The sequence below is a fragment of the Cricetulus griseus genome, assembly GCF_003668045.3.
Source record: "Cricetulus griseus strain 17A/GY chromosome 1 unlocalized genomic scaffold, alternate assembly CriGri-PICRH-1.0 chr1_1, whole genome shotgun sequence".
Taxonomy (NCBI): domain Eukaryota; kingdom Metazoa; phylum Chordata; class Mammalia; order Rodentia; family Cricetidae; genus Cricetulus; species Cricetulus griseus.
In genome coordinates, this window is record NW_023276807.1 from 110517305 (window position 1) to 110527253 (window position 9949).

Sequence of the window (9949 nt, forward strand, 5' to 3'; positions counted from 1 at the left end):
CGGTAGCATGGATACCATGAACTAGTGTGGCTTAGCGCGCACGAAGCGCCCGGCCGACCCGAGATTCTGAGGGTTCGGGCTATGGGGTCTCCAGGAGTCATCTCTGCTCTGGGCAAACGCCATACCCTGACAGACACAATCCAAATCCAACGTTGCTGTGATAATAAATAGCGTCCCAGGGCTTGCAGAGAGGTGACGGATGTGCAGGGTGCCAGGGGTCATCGGGCGCATCTGTTCAAATCAGAATAAAGCCCCTTCTCTGGGCAGTCTCAGTTCCGCTGCCAGGTCGCCCTGGATAGAGGAACTCCAGCAGGATTTCGTTCTGCACCTGAGCCCCCTCCCCCCACACACCGGAAGAGCTCTCCCACACTGAGTACTGTCTCTACACCTGTCCACGGGGGTGCAAACTGGGGCACAGTAATCATCCGCTGCCTCTCTGCAAGCGGTTCACTGGGTACCAGCGGCGGCTGCGCATGTGGACAGCGCCCAGCCCGGGAGGCAGTAGTAAGGGTAGTAGTAGGAGGGCTGCAGTGGCAGAAGAGAGGGGGGCCTCAACACCTCTCCCGGCAGATACTGTCTTTGGTCGTCACGCACCAGCACTTTTACTGCCACTTTCTTGGCGGCGGGCGCCGAGGCCAGCAGGTCTGCGGCCATCTGTCTGCGTTTGGTCTTGTATCGACGATTCTGAAACCAGATTTTGACCTGCGTCTCGGTGAGCTTTAGGGACGCCGCCAGGTCTGCACGCTCTGGCCCAGAGAGGTAGCGCTGATGGTTAAAACGGCGCTCCAACTCGAAAACCTGGGCATGCGAGAAGGCTGCCCTAGAACGTTTCTTTCGAGGCTTGGGGGCTGCGGGCTCTTCCTCTTCCTCCATGCTGCCTGCCGGAGCGCCGCTAGCTCCGCTGCCGGCTGAGCTGCACAACCCAGGCACGCGTGCACCTCCGGTACTAACACCATCGTCCTCAACTCTTGGGCTGTGGTCGCCTGCGGAATCCGATAGGAAGGAAAAGCAAGAACCTGTCAGTCTCGCAGAGATGCAGGTAGGTCTCTATTGTAGTGTTTTCTCGGGGAGGACTGGGAAGAGGATCACGCTTTGAGTCTACTAAGAGGGGAGGTGAAGTTCCAGAGGGTTCTGTTTCAGAACTCTGTTCCCTTCGCTTCTCAAATCCGTATCTCTTTAGGAGCATGCCACAGCAGTAGGGGAACAACTCTCCCCGAGGCCCCAGATTCCCTGCAGCAATGTAGGATACTTCGCCCCAGAGTATCCACAAGTTTGTTTTTTCCCCCCACTCAGTTCTGAATCCTGGCTTTCTACATTACATGTCAATTTCTCAGCTCCAGGCGGTACACCCCTGCACACCCACACAAACACATCCGTTGGCTACATGAAAGAGGAAGATGGGGGGAGGGCGCAGATCTTGATGTCAGAGGCATATAGTCCTCATTCCATAAGCCCAGATTGCTGTCAGGGATATGGCAACAGGGTGCAGCAGCAAGGCCTGGGGGTACACTTGCGTCCCTCATCTTGGCAATAAATAAAGGGTAGTGAAGACCCTCATTTCTGCCTGGTCCGAACCCTCTTCTCCAGCCTCTTCTAGTCCCTGCAGCGCAAAAGCAGAGAGGTCAAAGGAGTGGCCGGATTTGAGCCAGTGTGAGGCCTACAGCAGAAGGTACCCAAAAGAAGCCAGCTGCAGGGCTTTCAGATCAAGGAATGCATCCATTAGTTGATAAACAGGCTGGACTCTTGAGGGACGACCTGGATCACACTTCCCCACCATCCTCTGTCTCAGGTAATTGCTTGTTTTGTTTTTAGCTCCTAGGTGCTTAGCCTAACGCTGCTCTATCAGTCCTGGGCTGAAGAAATTTAAGCCGTCCAAAGACTTATTCTTATGCTGTCACAGGACCTGAAGTCCTGTCTTCCCTTAAACGGCTGGGCCAGGGAAAAGTTATGATCTACCTTAGTTCCCTGGTCCTCCTTTGCTAATTGTAGAGATTTTTAAATGGATACTGCAGATGAACTCCACGCTCTGGGTGCAGGGTGCAGGAAACATGGCACCAGGACTCCTGGCTATAAGAAGCTCGGTTGCTAAAGACTTGGGGTAGTGCGCGCCAACGTGCAGAACTTGGGAAACTTGGCCAGAACTAAGTGTTCCCACAGCAGGCCCACCCCGCTTTAGAGTGCTTGACCACTTAACCCATCCCCTCAGCCCAGCCCTCTTTCCGGAGAAACCCCCGCAGCAGACCTGACACACTGGCTGACGTCTCGCTGTCGCTGCGGACTGGGGCTTCCTCCTCCAAGTCCTTGACGGCGTGCATCTCGCAGATCGGCTGGTCCAGGCTCAGGGTCACCCTGGTGCGGCAGGCTCCACTCGCTCCCGGAACGTCCGCGCAGCGCCTCCTGCCCTCGTTCTCCTCACTCAAAGCAGAGTCGGAGTCCCAACCTCCCGGGCTTTCCGCGGTCTGCCCCACAGCTGTTCTGTTTCGGGTGGGAGACGCCAGCCGAGAGTCCTCGGCGCCCCCCAGTACACCCGCGTCGGTCTCCCCAAAGAGCCGCCAGCAGCAGACGGCGGGCGCCGGGGCCACCGCCACTTCTGTGCCCCCGGGTGCGGGGCGGCCCTCGGGCGCAGCCAGCCCGCCACCGCGCTCTTCTTTCTTATTGAGGATCGCCTGGATGGAGAAGGGCGTCAAGGTGCTGGCGCTGCGCACAGCCATCTGCGCCACGGATCAGAGCCGGCAGCCGGGCGGGCAGCTGGGTGGCGGGACAGCTTCGAGCCGGACAGAGAGCGCTGGGCGATGGCAGCGCTAGTGAGAGGGGAGCGCCAGGCCCCTGCAGCCCACTCCAGCGCAGCTCAGCAGCCCCCGCCCCCCTCAGTCCCAGGATCCCTGCCGACCCCTCACCCCCACCTAACAGGCCCACCTCGCTTGGACTCCCTCCCCCCAATCTTGCGCCAGACTCCCTCTTCCCGCAGCTGGGCTAGGTTATCTCATGTCCGGTAGCCTTGGGGGCCAGCCGGGGTCTGTCCCAGAGGGGAAGGCCGGTGAGAATTGTCAAGGGTCCTCTCGGCGTCTGCAGTCGCCTTCGGAGCGCCGCTGCGGCGCACCGCCGGAGTCACTTTTTCTTTGCGCCTCTGTCTTCCCTGCCTGCAGGGCTTCGCTCCTGGCGGGTCCTCCCTCTTCCCCTCTGGGCTGGCTCTTCCGGAGCCCACCCCTCTGGCGCCCACGGTGACAGCTGAGGCCCCTAAAATTGGAGAAGAACGGGATACCTTTTTACCCTCTGCCCCTGTTTTATCTGTTTCTTCTTTTTCCTTCTCCTGGGTTCCACTGTACCCCCCTCCCGTCAGAGTGTCATTCCTCACCACTGAGTGACAGCACCAGGCCACGCCCCTTCACGGGCTGTTCTGGGCTCTCCGGACAGGGGATTGGCTGGTTCCAAATGGGGGCCGTTGACTTTAAGAGACTCTGCTCTGCACAATGAGTAGCTGAAGTCAGGGTTGAATTAACCCTTCCCTCCCTAAACCTGGCTCTCTTATCATCCTTCAGCAATAAGGAGGAATACTCATCTCAAAATCTTCCTCATTTCAGCTCATCTAGGCACCTACTCCAGAGATTTCTGGAACACCGGATACTAACGCCAGCCCAAATCTTCGGGGGGAAAACTCAACGGAGAGCGTGTCCATATGTAACGTGTAGGTAGTTTCTGTTCTCTAGGAAGGAGCCCAGAGTCAAAGAACAAAAATCATAGTTTTTCCACTCTTAAGTTTCGCGGCTGTTTCTCTGCTAATTCTCTTTTCTGAAATAATCTCATAATTAAAATCACTCTATTAAATATTTTCTCTCCTTATGTTTGATTGGATTGGCTTCTATAGATGAATTGAAAAGCTAGGTTAAAAAATATTAGTTAAGCCCTAAGACAAGCGAAGAATTGGAAGCCTCTGAGGAGTCTCCCTGAGCAGTCAACGCTGAATTTAATTGGACTTCGTTCAATGTTTTACATCAAGAAAAAAATAAAAAAGTATTTAATGTGTTCTTTAAATACCGTTTCTTCTGTGTTGAGTAGAAATGGGTAAGTTTTAAAGAGGCTATCTGGGAGCTACACAACAGTGAGATCCAGAACTGATAATATTTAATGCCCTTAAAAAATAAGAGCCACATCGTTTTACTCACTAGAAGGAAGTAAATACAAGATACAAATATTGTGGTTATGTCAAAACACATGTTGCCTATTTATATAACTTCTTTCTAATAGAAAGTTTGTTCAAGTGACATGTTTCACGGTTGAATAAACTTGTTCAGAGGTTTAACAACATGCAATACACAAATTTGAACCACTGAATACATTCAAATAATTATGTTAGTTTAATAAGCTGTGGAGATTTCTTCATTGGTGCCATTAAAATAAGAGTTTCCTCTGGCTGATTCTGCACTGCAGGCAAGAAATCGTTATAGCTATTCAAAATTGTCCACCTGGGGAGGACAGTCGGAGCTTGTAGAAATCAGGGATGCAATTGCCTATAAAGATGCTGCGGGATGCCTTGGGGTGAGGGGTGGGGCTCCCTCGAAGAGGCTAGGACTCTATAGTTCTTCACAATTGTGTATGTTTGAGGCAAAGATTTAAATTTGTTGTTAGTATCTGGCAAGTGTAACAGCCAAGGGACGGTCTTCAGGCCAGGAAAAGGACCCAACAAAATGCTTATGAGGTTTCAAAACGAAGCTTCCCATGCCTCCTCCAATGTTTTCATGTTTTATTAAAATTGATCTTTCCTCCGCCTCATGCTGGGGTGTTGAGAATGTATACAGCTACTTTGTTTTAGGGAACCAGTGGAGGACAAGGGACATAGATTGCCAGAAAAACGAGGTTAGGCAAGTGTACAGTATGTGCGCCTGTGTGCGCTTGCTTGTGGACATAGGAATCGGTGGGTGCAAGAATCGGTGAGTTCCCGGACCTACTGAGGGACAAGGATGTCTGAGGGTGGATGACTGAGTGCAAGAGTTAAGTTTGGTGGTCATTTACTTATTTGAAGTAATGATTACTGTTTAGTTGGCAGAAATAACCGTTTAAAATAAAAAAGAATCTCAAACCACAAGTTGCCACAGAAGTGGCAGATATTTTCGAAGCATGCAGGGAAAACCACTGTTTGGTGATTTTAGAAGCTGTCAGTGCTGATTGTGTTTGCATGAGAATAACGAAGTGGTTTCAACGGGCATCTCCAGGAGGAGCTGGGTGAAGCACGCTCGCTGAGGTTAACAGATTTTTAGGTTTAATGAGGGACGGCTGCAAGCAAGGCCGGGAGGGGGGTGTTTGGAGGAAGATAAACATACGGGTTCGGGGTCGTAACTACAAATCGAGGAAGTTTCTAAAAAGAACAAGGTCTAGCAAGGGATGAAAAGGCGTTGGGAGCTTTGTGCCCAGATGGCCAGGACACACTGAAGTACCTTGAGTATTTTCTGAGTCTAGGCCAGCTCAGGAGGTCAGCGCGGGCACGGAGAGGAGGTCTAGATGTGCTCCGCGATAGCTCAGGCACAACCGGGTCTCCTGTCGAGGGCAACGAGGGAGATTGCCTCCAGTCCAGGCAGCTACCTTCAGAAAACCGTGGTCCCCATGTGGCTCCAGGCCTGTCTCTGGCTCTGATCTCCGGCCTGGAGTGACCAGAAGTCGGACGAACTAGGAGCCATGTCTTGCCACAAGATCTGTCCACACCCTGAGCCTGTCTCCCCGGCCTCTTCCCGCCCACCCACCTTCCACCTCCCCCAGGTCCTACACTTTCATAGACCTCTCTATCCCTTCTCCTCCCACTCCATCCGTTCCTCCTCCAGCTACCTCCTCTCCAGGATCCCGCGCGGGGCCAGCACCTCTTCTGGTTCCCGCGCGCCCCCTACGTGTGGGCGCCCTTGTTCCCTTAGGCTGCGTGGGCCTAGTGTATCGTGGACTACGGTTCATCTACCCGTATTGAGAATGGGAACGCCGCGGGGGCTGGCATGGGATAAGCCCCAGCTTCAATTCTTCGTGGCAAGCTTCTGCGCACATGCATGCACTTCTGGGGCGTGCTGGGGAATCTTCTGCAGTGACCTTGCTGCTGCTACGCTTGGGTGTCGCCCGAACCTCTCCTGACCCCAGGAGCCGAGGTTGCTCCCTCACCACGCCCAGCGCAAGGGTGCAGGCCACACTATGCATACTGGGCTCTGTGACTTGGAAGGAGTGAAGTCACTTGCTCGCTCCAGTTTTCATTCCTTTAAAACCAGGCTTAGAGCGGAGCTCTCTCAGCTGGCTGTCAAGCTGCAGGAGCAAAGGAGAAAGAATATGATGAGTATGTTGGCTAACTGGAGCCTTACGATCGCTCTGCAGATCGGCGGTCTTCATCTTCAGGGCCCCGGGTGTTCTCCAGGCAGCCGCAGTACACCGGGGGTCAAACCAGCAAAACGGGTTCCTCTGTGCCCAAGTCAGCTCGCTCCCAGCAGGGGTTTTCACTTACAGCATTCTGGTTCTTCAGACAGGAGAGACAAACGAACCCAGGCCAGGGTACCGCCAAGAAGTCGGAAATTACTGCTTCATGCAAAGTACATCCCCCCCAGGGGGGTGATGAGCGGAAAATCACTTTGCTTTACACAGGAGAAGCAGTCTCAAGGCCATCAGTGGGTGACTAAATCAGGATTCGGAATTGTCAACTTAATGCCAATCAAATTGAATTCCCAACCTAGCTGGTTGCTCTCATTAATCTTCATTTTTTTCCTCATTAAACGTTTCCTTACTCGTTTCTGTAATTATTCATTCTAAAATAGTTTATCTGAACCCGGAGAAATCAAAGAAAGTAAGCAAACCTAATGATGTTCTGGACGTTTGACAGTGCAGCGGGTCCTCTCAGGCCTTTGAGTTGAAACCAAACCTAGTAAAGAAGAGAGAACCGCTTTAAAAAACAGCAATAAACGAACTTTGTGTGGTTACACATAGGAAGGGAAGGCAAGGTGGTAGAAACCCATTGGGTTCAGAGATAAAATAGTGCTTTCAAGTCTGAGCTGCTAAGAAATGACCCCAAGGAAAACATTTTCCCCTGAGGCTTAGCTTTCCACAAGTGTGAAAAAGAAACCAGAGCTCGATTACCTGCACAGTGGAGAACGAGCGCCACCTAGCGAGCATTCTTCCTGGATGCTCGACATACCCATAGGACAGGTAACTGACTTCAGGAGACTACCACAGAAAAGATCGATTTATTCCCAATTTTAGACTGCTCTTATCTTTCGTTGTTCAGTAGCGGAGACATTCTATTTTTAAAGTGACATGAGACACGTCAACATCCTGCCTCTGCCAATATTCAGTTCAGTAGTGGACATGAGGAAGGGATTAGGACAGAGCGAGAGAAGGTGTTGGGCTCAACTGTCTCGGAGGCTGCTACACTAGGGAGAAGGAAATCTGGACCTGACCTTGCTCTTATCCACCCCCATTATTCCTTTGCATGGGTTCTGTGGGCCGACTGCTGGGAGCGTTCAAATACAACTCTCCCACGGTGATTAAGGTACATCAACCTGAGGTTTATTTGGCACCATAGAAATACTTTTTAAATTTTGTTTTCCTTTTTGAGACAGGGTCTCATATGTCCCAGGGCTGTTACACAGAGAAACCCAGTCTCAAATATATATATATTCAGTATATATTCAATATATATATGTACATATATATTTAGAAACAAGGATTTTGGGATTCTATAATTGTTTTATTTTTAATTTTAAAGAAACCTCAATGGCTACATCATTTTACATTTCTACCTATAGAACATCAGTATCCTAATTTTTATCTCCTTACCAGCTTTTGTTGTTTTCTGCCTTTGTGATAGTAGCCACTCTAATGAGCAAGCCTTGACATGATGTTGTTACAGTGCTTTGCATTTCTTTAGAGATGGATGATGTGTTTATTGGACACATGTAATCTTCTTGGAGAAATTTCTTTCATGTTATTTGTCTTATTCAGAAGTAGGCTGAATTCCTGGAGTTCTTTCTACATTGTAGATATTGGCTACTTATAGGACAGGTGATTTGCGAATACATTCTCCCATCCCATCTGCCAGTATTCTCGAAGGACTCAATGGATTGGATGGAGTTGTAAAGTGGAAGTTATCCAAGGTGATTTCCGGATCTAGTCTCAAGGAGCTAAGAGGATGTGGGGAGGAAGTCATTTAGTTTCAGATGTATTACATCTTACGTAGCTTTTAGAAAATCAGGCCCCAAATACTGAGAGAATGTGTGACTGTTTTAGTCAGCGTTATATTGCTGTGAAGAGACACCAACTCTTACAAAAGAAAGCATTTAGTTGGGGCTTGCTTGCAGTTTCAGAGGTTTAGTCCATTATTATCATTGTAGGGAGCATGGTGCCATGCAGGCAGATGTGGTTCTAGAGGAGTAGCTGAGAGTTCTACATCCAGATCCACAGGCAGCACAAAGAAAGAGTCACTGGGTCTGGCTTGGGCTTTTGAAACCTCCAAGCCCACCCTCAGTGACACACTTCCTCCAACAAGGCCACACCTCCTAATGCTTTCAAATAGTGCCACTCCCTAAGCATTCAAATACATGAACCTGTGGAGGCCATTCCTATCCAAAGTGCCTCAGTGATAGTATTTGTAAGGCATGTACTGAGAAGGGCCAATGGGTGGGTGTGCAATAAGCAGTGAAGAGAGTATTTCAAGAGCATGTTGGGATAGAAATAGGGTGTAGGGAATTATCAATTGGAGGGAGGTATAGACAGAGCTGGAGGGAGTAAACTAGAAAGCAACCATAGACCTACCAGGGCAAACTCCACGACTAACAACAAGTACTCTCCAACATACTCAGATGGAACTGTGAAGGCAGAGTCCCTCAGAGAGACTTCAAAGAACCAAGGGAGGGTGGTACTTGAGAAATGAAGAAAATAGCACATTGTTAAAGCAATATGAGTCAGAGATACTGCCCTTGAGCTTGGCCACATGGAGACATGAGCCACCACCATAAGGAGCCATGCTTCAGGGTGACTGGCAAAGACTAGGAGGTTGTTTCACTTTGTGGTATGGGGAGCCCAGGCCTATCACATGCTAGACAAGCATTTTATTACTGAGCTACAACCTTGACCTGGGAAGACACCAGTTGGAATTAGATATTTTTTCTGTTTCTGTGATAACATACTCTGACAAAACAAACAACCAAAAAAAAAAGTTAAGGAAGAAAGGGCTTATTTTGGCTTTAAATTCCAGAGGAGACAAAGTCCACCATCGTAGAATGGTGTGCAGCGGGAATGTGACGCCAGGCTGGCACTCAGGAAGCACAGAGATCACATCTCATCTGCAGAGGAAGCAGGAGAAAACAAAAAGTGGAGACAGGCTAGAAAACCCAAGGCACTCTTCTTCTAATGCTGTACATCCTCCAGCAAGACTCAACCTCCTGAAGGTCCCATTGCCTGTCCAAATAGTGTCACCAATTGGGCATCAAGTGCTCAAATACATGAGCTTATGGGGGACATTTAAACTACCACAGAACTCATGGTGGAAGGAAGAAATGGAGATGATGGATACAGTTGCCTCTTCTAAGAAGCTTGGCATACTTGGTCCTCTTTTGTCTGCTCTTCACTTGCCTTCCAGGCCCACCAGTGCACTCTCTAGCTGGTTCCCTTTCTTCCTCCAATCAGTTGTCCTTCCATCCCTGTCTACTTTTCTATTACATATATTCAGTTACATTCTCTACTTGCTGTCTGTTTTAAGATCTCTATGTACCTTCCAGTTTTGTGACCTACACGCATACACATATATAAAGAAGTGCAAATATGAGATCTGGGGGCTGTAGCTCAGTGGTAGAGTGCTTGAAGAGCATGCATGGGGTTCAAAGTTCAGTTCCCAGTGCTGACTAGAAAATAAAAAAGGAAGCCATTGACATGATGTTGCCTTGGCAATACTTTTAAGGTTGGCGCTGTAGCTCAGTGGCTCAACACTTGACTA

General features: G+C 49.8%; 1 protein-coding gene across 1 annotated transcript; it reads right to left on the minus strand.

The window, feature by feature from the left end:
• Positions 1–425: 425 nt before the first annotated feature.
• Nkx3-2 (NK3 homeobox 2) lies at positions 426–2711 on the minus strand. Its single transcript, XM_027387020.2, has 2 exons — positions 2243–2711; positions 426–983 (listed from the first exon to the last, which is right to left on the minus strand). Exons 1-2 carry the CDS (start codon positions 2709–2711, stop codon positions 448–450), a joined length of 1005 nt encoding a protein of 334 aa, XP_027242821.1. The 3' UTR covers positions 426–447.
• Positions 2712–9949: the final 7238 nt, after the last annotated feature.